Source organism: Ranitomeya variabilis, chromosome 5, assembly GCF_051348905.1.
Source record: "Ranitomeya variabilis isolate aRanVar5 chromosome 5, aRanVar5.hap1, whole genome shotgun sequence".
In the NCBI taxonomy this organism is placed as follows: domain Eukaryota; kingdom Metazoa; phylum Chordata; class Amphibia; order Anura; family Dendrobatidae; genus Ranitomeya; species Ranitomeya variabilis.
The window spans coordinates 483,272,935-483,291,946 of NC_135236.1; the positions used below are offsets into that span (position 1 = coordinate 483,272,935).

General features: G+C 42.4%; 1 protein-coding gene across 3 annotated transcripts in view; it reads right to left on the reverse strand.

The window, feature by feature from the left end:
• The window catches only part of NEDD1 (NEDD1 gamma-tubulin ring complex targeting factor), a 70,601-nt gene that overhangs the window by 31,863 nt on the left and 19,726 nt on the right, over positions 1–19,012 (reverse strand). For 2 of the 3 annotated variants that reach the window (XM_077265518.1, XM_077265519.1), the window contains exon 3: positions 5,278–5,372. In XM_077265518.1, coding sequence (XP_077121633.1) covers positions 5,278–5,372 — 95 coding nt within the window. Of the gene's footprint in view, positions 1–4,538; positions 4,934–5,277; positions 5,373–19,012 lie in introns of all 3 variants that reach the window. The other variant, XM_077265520.1, reaches the window with a different exon arrangement.

Here is a 19,012-nt window from a genome sequence, read left to right on the forward strand (position 1 = left end):
CAACTTGTATTAAAAAAAACTCTGTTGCATGCACGTTTTTAGGTTCAAAAGAAAAAAATCTTCAAATATATATTGCTTGCACATTCGACACAGATTGACCTGGTGATATGTATTCTGGGAAGAAGAGTCTTTACACCAGACACCAGACAATAAATGGATGTATGATAAAATGACCTGCCCCTCAGCAAGCTGTCATAAATGTTAACAGTTTCCAACTTGAGTACAAACTATTCTTTTTTTATATATGCAATGTAGCTAATTTATAAGGTTAACCAAGTTATTAACTATTGAACTGGTTCATTTATAGCAGGGGTGAACAACCTTTTCTGGCTCAAGCACCACAATTATACTTTAAACCGATTCCAAAGGCCTTAAAAAAGCCTAAAGCGGAATTATGATCTGTATAAAACATTGTAATTAACTTTCACAGTTTTATAGTGAAAAGGAGGCTCAAGTCCATCGTGTTCAACCCATAACCTAACATTTTGATCTAGAGCCCACTGCTCTGACCTTGAGATCCACATTCAGCATAGAGAAAGGGTCACGAGCTAAATTTAGGTCCAAGAGAGAGTGGCACCACATCCAGCTCCCGCCCCTCTCACAGTAGCAACACACAGAGACCCCATTAAGGGTAATGACAGCCAAAGCTTTTCCACACAAATTACACTGAAGATCTAGGTTTCCACAATACCCCCATTCAGTATTCTCGCATTAATCACTCCCACCACACTGTTACATCTGGCTTCAAGCTCCTCCTCCATCAGTTAGCATCATCCGGCTCCAGCTTACCATACTTCAATTATTTCTAACCACCCAGGGCCAGAATATGCACATTCAGATCTGCTCTTTTTGCAGGACTACTTAAAAAATTCATCATCTGGAGACCTGCGCTTTATAGTTGTTTGCTGGACCTGGTGCTAATATACCAAGCTGTCAGGCAGCCGCGAGCCAGGCATCATGGCCAACGAGCCAGGCATCATGGCCAACGAGCCAGGCATCATGGCCAACGACCCACACATCATGGCCAACGACCCACGCATCATGGCCAACGACCCACGCATCATGGCCACTGGGTATAGGTTGGGGACCCCTGATCTAGAAGAAGGCCAAAACCTCATGACGCAGATGCCAATTGCCCCATATTAGGGTAACAAGTCTTTCCCAACTCTACATAAAACAATAAGAATAGTTCCCTGGATCAATGTTTTAATCACAAAATCTGATATCCAAACCTGTAATGTTTTTCAAGAAAGGCATGAAGGCCCTCCTCCTCAGATTCTTAAAATAAATCAACATTACAACATCATGTGGCAGAGTTCCAGAATTTCACAACTTTTACAGTAAAGAATTGCCATCTGTGATGACGATTAAACCTTTATTCTAGACCTAGACGATGTGCCCTTTTCATTGTCACTGGCCTAGAGAAAGATTGCTGTGCTGTCCTTTCATGTATTTGTACATTGTAAGCCTTTTTTTACTAACTGAATAACCCCGAATTAGATAACCTTAGTACTACAGTTCACCTATTACCTTAATAAAGTTTGAACTCTTCTCTGCACCTGCTCTGTTACAGCCATGTCCTCCCTATACACTCGAACCTAAAATTGTACAGTACACAGCATTCTAAGTGTGGCTCCACTAGTGACTTACATAGATGCAAAAACTATGTTCTTGTCATGAGCATCTATGACTCAATGCATCCCAAGCAACTGTGACACTGGTCTTTAAAGTGGAGTCCACCATAACACCCAAAGCTTTTACAAAGACCATATTACCTTGTGTTTTATCATTTAGAACATAATTACATTTTACTTCCTCAGCCCAAGTGCATAGGGTGCTTTCACACTGCATTTAGCCATCCGTTCACTTCGGGGCATATATCCGAACATCCGCAAAACGGAATTTGGACATATGCACCGACGGGTTCATAATGTTTCATAATGCCGACAGAGAACGAGCGCTCTGCCGTGTATCGTTTTCGGTTGTGTACGCCTATTGGTGGCAGAAAATCAGACATAGCAGTAGTTTTTGTCAAGATTAAGAGCTATACATAGCTAGAAATGTATAGACCCAGTGTTATTTTTTTTTCATGTTTTTAATCATACCACTAAATGAGATACAGTTGTGGCCAAAAGTATTGACACCCCTGCAATTTTGTCAGATAATACTCAGTTTCTTCCTGAAAATGATTGCAATCACAAATTCGTTGGTATTATCTTAATTTAATTTGTCTTAAATGAAAAAAAAAACACAAAAGAGAATGAAGCAAAAAGCAAAACATTGATCATTGCACACAAAACTCCAAAAATGGGCCAGACAAAAGTATTGGCACCCTCAGCCTAATACTTGGTTGCACAACCTTTAGCCAAAATAACTGTGACCAACCGCTTCCGGTAACCATCAATGAGTTTCTTACAATGCTCTGCTGGAATTTTAGACCATTCTTCTTTGGCAAACTGCTCCAGGTCCCTGATATTTGAAGGGTGCCTTCTCCAAACTGCCATTTTTAGATCTCTCCACAGGTGTTCTTTGGGATTCAGGTCTGGACTCATTGCTGGCCACCTTACAAGTCTCCAGTACTTTCTCTCAAACCATTTTCTAGTGCTTTTTGAAGTGTGTTTTGGGTCATTGTCCTGCTGGAAGACCCATGACCTCGGAGGGAGACCCAGCTTTCTCACACTGGGCCCTACATTATGCTGCAAGATTTGTTGGTAGTCTTCAGACTTCATAATGCCATGCACACGGTCAAGCAGTCAAGTGCCAGAGGCAGCAAAGCAACCCCAAAACATCAGGGAACCTCCGCCATGTTTGACTGTAGGGACCGTGTTCTTTTCTTTGAATGCCTCTTTTTTTCTCCTGTAAACTCTATGTTGATGCCTTTGCCCAAAAAGCTCTACTTTTGCCTCATCTGACCAGAGAACATTCTTCCAAAACATTTTAGGCTTTTTCAGGTAAGTTTTGGCAAACTCCAGCCTGGCTTTTTTATGTCTCGGGGTAAGAAGTGGGGTCTTCCTGGGTCTCCTACCATACAGTCCCTTTTCATTCAGACGCCGACGGATAGTACGGGTTGACACTGTTGTACCCTCGGACTGCAGGGCAGCTTGAACTTGTTTGGATGTTAGTTGAGGTTCTTTATCCAACATCTGCAAAATCTTGCGTTGAAATCTCGTCAATTTTTCTTTTCTGTCCACATCTAGGGAGGTTAGCCACACAGTGCCATGGGCTTTAAACTTCTTGATGACACTGCGCACGGTAGACACAGGAACATTCAGGTCTTTGGAGATGGACCTGTAGCCTTGAGATTGCTCATGCTTCCTCAAAATTTGGTTTCTCAAGTCCTCAGACAGTTCTTTGGTCTTCTTTCTTTTCTCATTGCTCAATGTGGTACACACAAGGACGGACACTGGACAGAGGTTGAGTCAACTTTAATCCATGTCAACTGGCTGCAAGTGTGATTTAGTTATTGCCAACACCTGTTAGGTGCCACAGGTAAGTTACAGGTGCTGTTAATTACACAAATTAGAGAAGCATCACATGATTTTTCGAACAGTGCCAATACTTTTGTCCACCCCCTTTTTTTATGTTTGGTGTGGAATTATATCCAATTTGGCTTTAGGACAATTCTTTTTGTGTTTTTTCATTTAAGACAAATTAAATGAAGATAATACCAAAGAATTGGTGTTTGCAATTGTTTTCAGGAAGAAACTGAGTATTATCTGACAGAATTGCAGGGGTGTCAATACTTTTGGCCACAACTGTATATTAATTTTTTCTATTTTTTCATCTATGAGGGGCTGGAATTACTACCTTCCCTTTCCTGCATTCAGCATACTGGCCTGATAACTCTCTGCACTGCGCCCTTATGCTCGGTATTTCCCACACTGGTGAAAGGAGATTTCTTTTCATTTTAGCAGACAGCATTTGAGTGTTCACCTGCAGTAGGCATATACATCCGAAAATAATGCACGTCAAAACACACATTCGTTCTGTCAGCACTATTATAGTCTATGGCCCCGTCAGCGCATACATCCCAATCCCATTTTGCGGGGAGTTTGGACACCAGCCCCAGTGGGGACACGGAGCGGCAGCCTAAGAGCAATGTGAAAGCACTCTTAGATCAGTCTACATTAAACTTCCATGGCCATTTCTTACACAATTCCTCTAATATTAAATTATCCTCCTATGGACTGATTACGTTGCAGTTTATTATCTGCTAATTTTGAAATTTTACTCTACGTGCCCTCTAGAAAATCATTAAATAAAAAGAAGATGGTTCAATACTGACCGCACTGTTAACTGTGACCCGATCAGACTGCGTACCATTAACAACCACTGTTTCCTTTCACTGAGCCAGTTATTAACTGCATTATTGCAATTGGCTATCTCACTTGAAAAAAAAAACGCTATTCCAGCACTGTGGAAATTAAAACAGTTCAACTTATCTTGATCCTAAGGATATTTCATTACAGCAGAAGAGGGCAAAATAGATGGAAGCTACACAAATTAAAATCTGTCAAAAAATAATCTGATCTAGATACCTTTGTCTTTAATGGTATGTGTTCACTATCAGTAATTGCAGCAAGTTTGGATTGGATTTCAAGAAATCCCATTTCCACTATATGTCCACAGACGCCGAGCCGATCACCCTCGGACACGGACATGCAGCACATCTTTCTCTACCGCAGCATGTCAATTTCTCTTGCGGAGACGCTAGAAATTATACGAATATAATCTATTAGATGCAGTAAATCCGCATAGTTCAGTGACGGCAGCGCTTTGGACTCAGAACATGCGCTGCATCCGAAGTGCTGCTACTTCCAGATTGTGGCCACCTGGCCTGAGACTGGATTCACATAGGTCAGTTGCTTTACGCCTGAGCTGGACATAACTGATTAATGTGATCTTGTATTATTGTAACATCCACAGACAGGTTCTAAAAAAAAGAAAAAGAGAAAGCTGAATGCAACTTTTTTTTGCTTTTTTACCCAAGTTAAGGGACCGATAAACCAGAAGTTGTTGCGGTGAATGGGGAAGGATCTCATAAAAACCCATGAGATAGTTTTGCTATCAGTTTCTTTCCCATTGAAAAAAAAACATTGAATGGACCCATAGAAAGAAAGGAGGCCTAAAAAAATTTCACTGTACATTTAAACCTTGGCTACACCTTAAAATATTAACAAAAAACATCACCAAATCGTTTGCAAAACAAGTTTCACAAACGTTCTGTACATATAACAAAATGAAAAAAGGCAAACAGAACAATTCCCATATACTTACCCCCTCTGCTAACTCCAGAAGAGGAACAGGTTTGGACTTACAACTTGAAACAACAATTTTATCGCCACTGCCAGAAGCGGTGACCAGAAAATGATCTGAACTTATAGTTAGGGACCATACAAAAAGCTGTGAAATTCGTTACTGACAGTGCAAAGGAGGATCGCTGGTTTTAACCTGCATTTCTATCAACAAAGGTCAGTTTGAAGTTCAAGTACAAAGAATGAAAAGCTGATGACAGGCCAGATAATGTCTGAAATGGCCAAAACCTCTAAATGGCAATAAACAGAATTTGCTAACTTACTATTGCCTCAGTACTCTTGATCTTAAAGCTTCACTTTGATTGAAGTTCAAAGCAAAGGCAACCACAGTGCCGCATCCTGAGAAATACACCAACCTTGTTTCAGGAAATATCTAAGCAAGTTCATTCAAGCAGCATTTAATCAGCAAAAAACTGGGGCACATCCCATAATGAAAAAGAAAAAAAACACATGAAATAAGCTCTTTAAAGTTTATTCCTGGCAAAAAAAGAACCATTCTATCACTGTAGTAATTTTAAAAATAAAAACTTGATGCAATTATATTAACACTGTTCTTTTCTGAAATATTTAGCTGCGCAAAACTAGATTATTTTGAATATAAATTGCATTATAGGGTTTTTACAAGAAGTCTTAGTGGCTTTTTTTTTTTATTTACTAATTTTATGTACATGTGTTTTTCCAAGCATTTTTCCAAGTCTTATACATATTAAAAAAAAAAAAAAAAAAAACGTTTACGGGAAAATACCAGAGAAAAATCGCCATATACAAAACCTGCTTTTCAAAAAAAAAAAAAAACACATTTTATATGTAGGGAGGGGGAGAGCGACATGGGGAGAGCGACATGGGGAGAGCGACAGAGGACTCTTTATAATCCCAATCTGTTTTCAAAACTGCCCAAAACCTGATTGTGTAGCCTCAACCTTAATGAAGCTAGGCATTGATCTAAATTAGAGTGGTAATCAAAATAATTCAACCCCCACTGTAAATTACCGTATATACTCGAGTATAAGCCGACCCGAGTGTAAGCCGAGACTCCTAATTTTGCCACAAAAAACTGGGAAAACTTAATGACTCGAGTATAAGCCTAGGGTGGGAAATGCAGCAGCTACCGGTAAATTTCAAAAGAAAAAATAGATACCAATAAAAGTAAAATTAACTGAGACATCAGTAGGATAAGTGTTTTTGAATATCCATATTGAATCAGGAGCCCCATATAATGCTCCATACAGTTCATGATGGGCCCCATAAGATGCTCCATACAAAATACGCCCCATAAAGTTTATGATGGGCCCTATAAGATGCTCCATATTAAAATATGCCCCATAAATCCTGCATAAAGGTTAGTAATGACCCCATAAGGTGCTCCATAGACACATTTGCCCCATATAATGCTGCACAAATGTTGATTATGGCCCCATAAGATGCTCCATAAAGATATTTGCCCCATATAGTGCTGCACAAACGTTAATAATGGCCCCATAAGATGCTCCATAAAGATAGTTGCCCCATATAATGCTGCACAAACGTTGATTATGGCTCCATAAGATGCTCCATAGAGATATTTGCCCCATATGCTGTTGCTGCGATAAAAAAAAATCTCATACTCACCTCTCGTCGCTCAGGCCCCCGGCACTTTCAATATTCACCTGTCCTCGTTCCGGGCGCCACTCCGTCTTCAGCGTCTTCTACACCGACATTCAGGCAGAGGGCGCGTACTAACCACGCCATCGCGCCCTCTGATCTGAGCGTCACTGCAGAGGATGCTGAAGACGGAGCAGTGCCCGGAACGAGGAGAGGTGAATATCGTGCAGCGCTCTCCCTCCCCATTATACTCACCTGCTCCTGGCGCGGTCCCTGGTTCCCCGACACAGCAGCTTCTTCCTGTACTGAGCAGTCACCGTTACCGCTCATTACAATAATGACTATGCGGCTCCACGCCTATGGGAGTGGAGTCGGGTCCATATGCATTACTGTAATGAGCAGTACCATGTGACCACTCAGTACAGGAAGAAGCTGCAGCACTGGGAGAACCAGGGACCTGCAGGGACCGCGCCGGGAGCAGGCGAGTATTATTAGACTCCCCTCCCCTGCCGACCCCTGGGTATGACTCGAGTATAAGCCGAGAGGGGGGACTTTCAGCCCCAAAAAATGGGCTGAAAATCTCGGCTTATACTCGAGTATATACGGTACGTTTTGTAGCAACATTTACAAACTTTCTGCTGTTTGCAATAATCCAATGAAACAAAATAATTTCAATATATCAAAACAACTAATATAACATGTGGTTACTACAAATTCGTCACAAAATGCCACTTACTGACTATTGCACAATTACTCAACTCCTTCATGACAAGTGTGTTTATTACTTAAGAGCCTTCTTTGCCTTAGCATGGTGGCTCAGTGGTTAGCACTGTATCCTTGCAGCGCTGGAGTCCTGGGTTCAAATCCCACCTTGGACAACATCTGCAAGGAGTTTGTATGTTCTCCCCATGTTTGCGTGGGTTTCCTCCGGGTTCTCCGGTTTCCTCCCACATTCCAAAGACATACTGAATTTAGATTGTGAGCCCCATCAGGGTCAGCGATGATAATGCGTGCAAACTGTAAAGTTCTGCGGAATATGTTAGGGCTATATAAAAAGATTATTATTATTATTTCTGGCTGTTATGGCCTGCTGTAGATGTGACATATAGCCAGATATCAGCCAAACATGCCACAGGCGCCTTATTCAAATCCCAAATAGGTTCTTTTAAACCCAAACTTTCGTGCTCTTCAAGATACTGTATGCTTGGGGCCATTGTCCTGTTGGAAGGTTTTAGGATGCCCAAGTGTCAGCTTCCTCACAGAAGGCATGACAATTTCTCCTAAAATTTCCTGACACCACATTAAATCCCTCTTTCCCTCCACATGCTGCAGGTTGGGGAAACCACTAGTTATATAAGTTGTGTCGAATTCTTTAAATTGTTCTTATTTGTCTAGTTTATTGCAAACAGAAAGTATTTTAACTACTAATAAACCTAACTTGCAATGTGTGTTGAAGAATCTTTATTGCAATTGTACGAGGCAGCAGGAAGATCTGTATCTGTGAGTACGTGTAATTCTGCTTGTCTGCATTGCATCCAGTAGCTATTTCTAATATTCTAACATCCCCGAGACAGTGAGGCAATAATGTGACTAAACACCAAAGCAGCATTCTTTGCAAATTGTAGAAGCGCATGCAAAATTAATGCACGTGGGAAAGCTATTTTGGAATTGGAGGAGCTAACCAGGGCTGTGGAGTCGGTGTCCATTTTGGAGGAGTCAGTATAAAATGGACTGACTCCTAAATAATAAATACATTATTAATAATACTGAATAATAAATTGGGTTGAGTAGTTCAGTGCAGGACGTGCTGTAAATGTTTTCATAAGAATTTGCGAAAGTTGTGAAATCTACTATATAATTGTCTAAGGGGTACTTCCGTCTGTCCTTCTGTCTGTAACGGTTATTCGTTCGCTGATTGGTCTCGCCAGCTGCCTGTCATGGCTGCCGCGACCAATCAGCGACACGCACAGTCCGGAAGAAAATGGCCGCTCCTTACTCCCCGCACTCACGGCCCGGCGCCCGCATACACCCCTCCGCTCACCACTCACACAGGGTTAATGCCGGCGGTAACAGACCGCGTTATGCCGCGGGTAACGCACTCCATTACCGCTGCTATTAACCCTGTGTGACCAAGTTTTTTACTATTGACGCAGCCTATGCAGCGCCAATAGTAAAAACATCTAATGTTAAAAATAATTTAAAAAAAATAAAAAATGATTATATACTCACCTACGACGCCTTTCCCGCTCCTCGCGATGCAACCGGCACGTTCCGTTGGCACGGATGGTCTGGCAGAAGGACCTGCCATGACGTCACGGTCATGTGACCGCGACGTCATCACAAGTCCTGCGCGGAAAGGACCTGCCGTGACGTCACGGTCATGTGACCGCTACACGGTCACGTGACCACGACGTCATCACACCCTGGGACCGGAAGCTGCTGCCTGCACCGCACACAGGCGACACAGCTACAACGGAAGGTGAGTATATGTTTATTTTTTTTTTTTTACCTGTGTTATACGTGGCTGGCCAATACACTGCATAGCTGGGCAATATACTACATAGCTGGGCAATATACTACATGGCTCTGTGCTGTATACTATGTCACTGGGCAATATACTATATGGCTCTGTGCTGTATACTACGTCACTGGGCAATATACTACATAGCTGGGCAATTAACAACGTGGCTGGGCAATATACTACGTGGCTTGGCAATATACTACGTGGCTGGGCAATATACTACGTGGGGCTGGGCAATATACTACGTGGCTGGGCATACTACTACTACGTGGACATACATATTCTAGAATACCCGATGCGTTAGAATCGGACAACCATCTAGTGTTTTATAAATGTCAGGTCTGTTCCTGATCTAAGGATCTGGGCTTTTAGTTGAGATGAATCTGTGCTGCACTTTATGTACATGCTCAGTAGTGAGGCTGGGCCATTGAGTCAGGAATCAGGGAAATTGAGCAGTCGGGAGTTGGAAGTTTGGTTACTGACATCATTGCCCTAATTGCGGACACACTGCTCTGATTACATTCTTCTCCTTCAGCAGCCATTGAGAAAAGGGAGCTGTAGTTATACATTTGTAAGTGCCAACAAATCAAGTCCCTAACACAGCTGTTAAAGATGCACTGACAACCCTTCTAATCATGTAAATTACTATACATAGCTTTTTATCCCTTTAAGATTTGCAAGTTTGAGCTATAAGTACTTAAGGCCCCGTCTCACTAAGCGATTTACCAACGATCACGACCAGCGATATGACCTGGCCGTGATCGTTGGTAAGTCGCTGTGTGGTCGCTGGGGAGCTGTCACACAGACCGCTCTCCCCAGCGACCAATGATCAGGGGAACGACTTCGGCATCGTTGAAACTGTCTTCAACGATGCCGAAGTCCCCCTGCAGCACCCGGGTAAACATCGGGTTACTAAGCGCAGGGCCGCGCTTAGTAACCCGATGTTTACCCTGGTTACCAAAAAAAACAAACAGTAAATACTCGCCTTTCGGTGTCCAGGTCCCTTGCCGTCTGCTTCCTGCTCTGACTGAGTGCCGCCGTACAGTGAGAGCAGAGCGCAGCGGTGACGTCACTGCTGTGCTCTCACTTCTCACTGTACGGCCGGCAGTCAGTCAGAGCAGGAAGCAGACGGCAAGGGACCTGACGGACATCAGAAGGCGAGTATGTACTGTTTGTTTTTTTTTACATTTACGCTGGTAACCAGGGTAAACATCGGGTTACTAAGCGCGGCCCTGCGCTTAGTAACCCGATGTTTATCCTGGTTACCAGTGAAGACATCGCTGGATCGGTGTCACACACACCGATTCAGCAATGTCAGCGGGGCCTCAACGACCAAAAAAAGGTCCAGGCCATTCCGACACGACCAGCGATCTCGCAGCAGGGGCCTGATCGCTGGTACGTGTCACACATAGCGAGATCGCTATGGAGGTCGCTGTTGCGTCACAAAACTTGTGACTCAGCAGCGATCTCGCTAGCGATCTCGCTATGTGAGACGGGGCCTTTAAGTTCTAGTGATACACAATAAGAAGCACACATGTAGACTGAACCTACAACAATTACCACCTCCAAAAGAATTAAATAAAATCCAGTGTGATTACTAGCTTCTACCAATCAATGATTAGCCAAGTCTGGGTACGGGTCATTCCATATCAAGTGATCCAAATATGAATATTTTTTTTACCTTACGTCTTTAGATTTTTTTTATTTTTTGTTTTTATGAAGTACAACTTTAGTTAATTACAAATTAAAAGTTTAAAAATTTTTTCTTCATCAGTTAATTTTTTACAGATTTTTAAAGTTTTGAAAAAGCATGGATTTTGGCCTGGTATGGCTTTACATTTTTTATCATATCTCGGGCTAGAATTAAGACAGAGGTGGGAGAGGCATCATTTTTCTCAGAACGGTACTGGCTTTCATTTGATATGTCACAAGACTATGTTTCTTTATATTTTGTTTTGGAGAAATCAAATTAAAAATTTTGATGCGCAATTCTGAAAAAAACGTATTATTTGGTAAATATAGACCCCACACTGTTAGACCACAGGCTGAACAGATCTGAAATCAAGATTTTTGAACTGACACTGTAATAGTTTTATTTTTTAAAATATGATCCCATCTTGTATTTTGGTACAGATGTGAATAGGAGCATAGCAGGCACATGTGCAGTTTTTGAAATTTTTAAATTAAACTTTTTTTTGGAAATGCGTTTTAAAGTTTTGCGCCTGCGTTCGCATAGGTAAATTATTATCAAAGATACTCTTGTGACATATCTGGTAAAAGCCTGTACTGTTCTGAGTAGAATGGTGTTTATTTTGTTTCTCTATCTCTTTTTTAGCCTGAGTTATGGGGAGAAATGTAAAGGCAGGCAACACCGAAATTCACACTTTTTCCGAACTTTGAAAATCAATAAAAAATAAAAAAATAAAAATCTAGAATTTTTTTTTCTTCGCATTTTGCATTCTCTGACACACTATTACCAAATAACAAAATCTCAAAAGAATTAAAAATATAGTGGTAAAAATCATTGGTTCACTTGACATGGAATGACCCGTACCAATCAGTATACTTGACTAATCCGTAAGATAGGTCATCAATATTGGACCATTGAGAGCCTGACATCCAATAACTGTCATCCTCTCCGATTACCACGTCATACATAGGCATACCCTACCCATTCCACAAGGCCATTGTAGGTATTGGCACACGGACCATCCATTATAGTCCTCTACTACCCTTCTTACATAGTCCCTACAGATAATGAGATATTCACTGGAACATACTCAGATCTCTATTTGAAATCCCTTATTCAGATAGTACGTAACTGACGAAGGTTTTGCTGTACTGCCACCTATGGATTGAATAAAAATTCTTCACTATTTGCAATTAAGTTGAGTGCTAGGTTTTTCTATCTATCCTCTCCGATTAGTCCTTACTGTTCTGGTGGCCAATGGTTGTAAACTGTGGCCTTGATTCATCATTCGTGTTTTGCTTTTTTTTTGTCAATTGTAGTTTTGCTTTTGGTGTCTTTTTTTACCAAATTCTTCAAAATGGTGGAAGTGAATCATGGATTTTGTGCAAAGTAAAAACGTGTCTATTTTTGTCTAATCTTTTTTGTGACCCTTTAGCAAAGTCACATATTTTGCAAAATAGGACAAAAATTTAGAGAAAAAAAATGAGTGAAAATACCTGGAATAGATAAATTGGCAACAGGAGTACATTTGCATCAAACCTTGCGACTTTGAAAAGTCACAAATGATGAATCAGGCAAAACCATCTGGAGACCCTACCAAACTTCAGCCACAGTGGTGAACTTTAAAAAAAAAAAAAAAAAAAAAAAAAAAATGCACAAAAGGCAGCTCTATTCAATATGTAGTGGCTGCAGTAAAACAACTCCGGCCAAAAGAATGAGAACTGTTCTGCAGTACCCAGCAACAGCCGCTTCACAATGAAAAAAGCTGCACATTGAAGCTCCATTCAAAGTGCCCAATTCATTAAACATTCAATGTTGGGCTAATATTTTGCAACTTTTGTTTTTTTTACGCCATTTTTTCTCAGCTTCGACCAAGTGGATGGGATGGGGGCATGGTGACCACCAATCCCCAAATTCATGACAAGCGCCGACATTCGTTATGCCACAAATGTTACTACAGCAGGGATCAGACTGGGATTTGTGGTGAATTGCACACACAGGTGTACGCCACTTGTCTGATGCTCCCGATTCAAGAAGAGAGGTAAGAGTGTCTGACGAGAGATGACATCTTCTCATCAAGACCAGCGTGAACAACACAAGTCTAGAATAAGTCTGTTGGCCACCAGAGCGATAGCTGATCGATGGGGGAGCCAGGTGTCAGATTTCCACAGAACGATATCGAAGAACTATCCTAATGTCATCAATCTTGGCTCAACAACCCCTGTAATTTTCTTATAAGTAGAATTATCTAAAGCTAATTTTTGCATTACACTAGATTAACAGTGGCTACTGTGAAATCGCAAAATCCCACTGGAGTAGATGAGAGCAAGGTAATTGTAGAATTATAGGAGAGAAAAAAAAACATACTTTTTAAAGGAAATCTGCAAATAATGTCCTCACTGTTTCATAAGGTTAAAACCAACATTTTTACTTTAAATGTAAACTTGTACTTGTATGTATTACAATGAAAACAGATCAACTATCAAACAGCAATTACTTTCCTACATTGATGGGTTGTCTAGTGCTGCTTTTATGTCTTTATTGCATAGTGTAGTGATGTGTAATTGTTTTATTAGGCTATTCCAGACACCACGGAAAGGAAACAAATGTGTTTTCTAAACAGAAGAGGTCCATTGCCCTAATACAAGTTGACGCCTTTTCCATCAATGACTCATTAATGCAGGAATCACACTGCACAGTGTGCCCAATCCATTTACTACTGCCTTACTTAAAATATAAGCAGATAGACGTATAGGCAAACAGATCAATCTACAAACAGAATGGATCCAGTAGGAATGTGGAGTTTAGAGCTCACCGAACATCTTTGTTACAAATTTTGTTCTTCCGTTAGGCCTCATTCACTTTTTTTTTTTAAGCATACAAAAATTTTCATCCATATTTGGTACATGTGTCCATACACCATCAGTATTTCTCTAGTGCAAATAATGCAAACATACTTCTGTCCTTTGCACTCGAATGACACATAGATGGCCTCTTAGTGCCATTTGGACTTTACACGGACCAAAATACTTATATTTACAATTTTAATCCTTGAATCAGATCAATAACAGTTTTTTTTCTCGTGACACTCAAAACGGGCAAAAAAAAAAAAATGGACATATGGATTGGCCAATCGACTAGGGGTGCGTGCTCTATCCATGAAAAACATGGTTAGAACTCGTATGTGAAAAAGATGGCATCTGAATAAGGCTGTAAGAGACTTAAAAAAAAAACAAAAAGAAAAAAACAAACAAACATGAAGCATGCAATAGATGAATGCTTCAAGTAACTGACCTGATTGACTATAAGGCCACATTCACGCATCCAAGTTTTGTGGTCTGTTGAACAAACTTGCTGCAGGTATCCTGACCCAAATTTGACTGCCTCATAAATGCCTAGCAGGCTGTGGAGATCAGGTCAGGAGACCAAAGCCAGTCGGTGCATCGTGATCTGCATTTGTAGCACAAAACGGATGTGACTTAGATATTTGGCTGAGACCGTACACTGCGGCTAACCACACAGCTGAAACTCCTCCCAGCCACACAATTAGGAAGGAAAATCATGAGGCCTTTGGCCACCACCAGAGAGGTGTAGAATCAGCCATGCAGCCACCTTGACCTTGTGGACTCACCCTAGTGGTTTCTGTATTTTTACCAAATAAAATTAAGCAGCATGCTCTTCTATTTCTCCTGGTAATATGACAGAATCTGCAACGGAGACTCCCTCCTTACTATTTCTCCAAAGCCCATGTGAATGAAGCTTAAAACGTTAAACTGTCATTTTATATGTTACAAACTGGTGAGGATCCAGGTCCTGAGATCCCCACTGATTAGTCAGAACTACTCCCTCAATTCCTGTAATAGCGGTGAGCAGAGTGGTGTTCAGGTTCAATAGAAAGTCTATAGGTCTGCACACAAAAAAAAAAACCAAACCATGGTGACAGGAGAGCTGCCAAGGACGCGAACATCCAGAGGTATAGAGATGTCTTTTATTCATGCAACGTGTTTTTAGAGTCAATAGGACTCCTTCATCCGGCATATAACATACAAAATGACTACCCTGACCTTTTATAGAGGTCAGTCCATGTTGAGGTAACATGATTGGCGCATCAGAGATTATCATAATTATAATAACGTCTATATGTTCTTGTCTTTAGAAATGCTCCTGCCACAACAGTTTTGTTTTTTCTTCTGGTATACTGTTTCCTGTTGGTGATCTCAGGAATCCGTGGAGGTAGCTGCAGCCTTGGGGAGTTTAATCCATACACGCAAAAATAGTGTTGTGACTCGCACAACAGCTATAGGTGACTTTGCTGCAATCACCTAACTTTCCACCCTGCTGGAGATACTCCTCTTAGTAAAGCTCTTCTTTCATTTCTTTTATAGTTCTGTACAGTCACAAAGTGGTATATGACCCCAATGACTTATCAGTGGGCCCATCACTGTTCACATAGCTCATGTGGGAGCAGCAGAAGTCAGAGCGGTGATTTGACCCATCGATTGGGTTCTCAAGACCCAGATACCTACAGATTAGAGCCTGCGACATTAATGCAATTTCCTGTTACTCTCCAGGTTCTTTCATTATGTCACCCATTCACATTTTAATCCATGCCTGGCCTTCACACAAAAAAAAAAATAATCTAGCAGCACATGTAACATACAGTTTTTGGGGCATTTTATGAGGCAGCGTTATTGAATCAAACACAAAACTGGATACAGAAGAGATAGACCAGTCTTTTTTCATATTCTTCCTTTTTTTTTTTTTTTGATCTACTGAGTTTAGCTGTAAAATGCATCACAGAACACGTTCAGATAAGTATAACTTCTGGACACTAAATAACGTAAATGACTTGGTCAACTCACATGATCAAGCACTAATCTCAAACAAAAGTGTTCTTATCAAGGCTGTAGATTGTAGGCTAGCCCACATCCTAGGTGGAAGTCTACATAATGCAGTTGTGACAGGCCCAAGAATTAAGATAGGTAATCATATGAATTGGTTTGAAAAACAGTTTCCAACTTTCTGAATAAGTCTCGTCTAAACAGCTTTCCCACAGGTAGGCACAAAACAGTCATGTCTAGGTCCTGCTCTGTCGACATCTATTTTGAGGCCAGCTGACAGATAGCGAGGTGAAAGATTAAAGGGGTTGTCCACTACTTTCAATTAACCCCCCTATGTATCCCCCCGGGGCCCCTGATGATTTGTGTAAATACCTTCTTTAGCCGTTTTCGCCTGTGAGCGGCGCTATGCTGGTGCCTGAGTCCGGGTCACGTGACCCCCAGGCTTCAGCCGCCGCTCATTTCCGCCGACGTCACGTCAATTTCCAGACTCTGGAAATTGACGTGACGTCAGTAGCAGGCGTGTCCCCAGGCTCCACAGAGAGCAGTCACTCAAAGAGTGACTGGGCTGTGGGCGGGGCTGAGGCTGCCTGCGGGGCTGTGCTGGGGGCGGGCGGGGCTAGGCAGGGATGTGCGGGCGGTCGCCGGCGCTGTGCGGACCGGTATGTGCTGGGGGGTGGTGTGTGTGTGTGTGTGTGTGTGTGTGTGTGTGTGTGTGTGTGTGTGTGTGTGTGTGTGTGTGTGTGTGTGTGTGTGTGTGCGCGCGCGCAGGCATCGTCCGATGGGACAACAAGTACCATCGGGCTCTGCCTGCTACAGTGGCAGTGAGTGACACATTAGCCAATGATGGGACAGTAGTAGTCCCATCATCCGGCTAATGTGTTGAATGTAAAAAAAAAAAAAAAAAAATACACATATACAGTACGTACATACATACATACATACATACATACATACATACATACATACATACATACAACACACGACATGCGACGACACTCACCATGCGGCGACATGCGCCATGCAACGGCATGCGACATGTACCTTGCAATGACATGCGCCATGCGATGACATGCACCATGCGACGACATGCAGCATGCGACGACATGCAGCATGCGAGACATGCAGCATGCGACGACATGCGACGACATGCAGCATGCGACAACATGCAGCATGCGCCGACATGCGCCATGCGACAACATGCGAGACATGCAGCATGCAGCATGCGACGACATGCGCCATGCGACGACATGCACCATGCGGCGACATGCACCATGCGGCGACACGCACCATGCGGCGGCATGCGCCATGCGACGGCATGCAGCATGCGACAACATGCGACATGCCGCATACAGTACATACATACAGTACATACATACAGTACAGACATACAACATACATATAGACATACAGTACATGTAACATAGATTACATACTCACCATCACTTGTCACTTTGATCCCCGAAGCCAGTCATCTGTAAAAAATATTAAAATAATAAACAAACACTATACTCCCTGATCCGCAGAAATCCAATTAAAACGAGTGTCCCACGACGATCTCCCGTGGAGAGCAGGAGCATCAGATAATGCAACTGCTCTCCAGAGGCACCAGGAACACAATGAGGGGAGGAAGGTATCCTTCCACAATGTATTCCCCACAATGTATTCCTACGCCCCTCAGGGAAAATAGTCCCTAGTCTCACTTTATGGCATGCTGTATGAGAAAGTTCCCACGCAGCTTTTTGCCATAAAGTGAGACCAGTGAACTTTAGTAACCTCAATGATAGACTGCAGGAGCCATTGCCTCCTGTCAGTGTGTCACTGAGGGTCCTATAGAGCGGTGACATCAACCCTAACCCTAAACGTGACAGAAATACGTGGCACTTTAATACGTGACACTGAAATACGTGGCACTTACGCACGTGGCACTTACATACGTGGCACTTAAATCCGTGGCACTTAAATCCGTGGCACTGAAATAGGTGGCACTGAAATAGGTGGCACTAAAATACGTGGCACTGAAATACGTGTCACGTGGTACTTAAATACGTGGCACTTACATACGTGGCACTTATATACGTGGCACTATGACTGTCAGAAAATGTTCATTAAACGGTTAGGGGTGAGGTTAGGGGTAGGGTTAGGGTTTGGATCCCTTTATCACCCTGATGGTGGTGGGTGTTTCAGTGTTTTTTTCTGGTTTTTTTCTATAAAAACGCATGCGTTTCTAACGCAAACAAACGCATGTGCTTTAAAAACGCATGCGTTTACATAGACAGCAATGCATTTTTTTGCCGCAAATAAACGCATGCGTTTTTTGCGGCAAAAAACGCCGCTAAAAATTACTACAGGTTGCATTTCTGCAAATGACCCCGCGCGTACAAAAACGCATGTGTTGCCGAAAACGCGTCAAAACGCTTGCGAAAAAACGCATGCGTATTTAATGTTAAGTATAGGAAAAAAACGCATGCGTTTTTTAGCGCTAAAACGCAGCGTCCAAAAACGCAAGTGTGAAACCAGCCTCAGTGCCGGAATTGGCGCATCTTACAGATGCGCCATTTCTGGGGTGGCTGCGGACTGGTATTTATAGCAGGGGGGGACCAATATCCATGGCCCCTCTCTAGGCTATGAATATCAGCCCGCAGCTGTCTGCATAGCCTTTCTGGCTATAAAATATAAGGGGACCCCACGTCATTTTTTTGGGGGGGGTCCCCCTATTTTAATAGCCAGTAAAGGCTACGTAGACAGCTGTGGGCTGATATTCATAGCAGGCTACAAATATTGGCCCCCGGCTTTCCCCCTCTTGCGCAGAAAATTGCGCGGGAGCCCACGCCGTTTTTTTCAGTTTTTTATTAAATTAAACGCTCATTAAGGCCTGTTTCACACTTGCGTCGGCACGGGTCCATCGCTATGCGTTGGGCCGACGTACCGACGCACGTTGTGAAATTTGTGCACGTCGTGGGCAGCGGATGCAGTTTTTCAACGCATCCGCTGCCCATTCTGAAGTCCGGGGAGGAGGGGGCGGAGTTTTGGCCGCGCATGCGCAGTAGAAAATGGCAGACGCGAC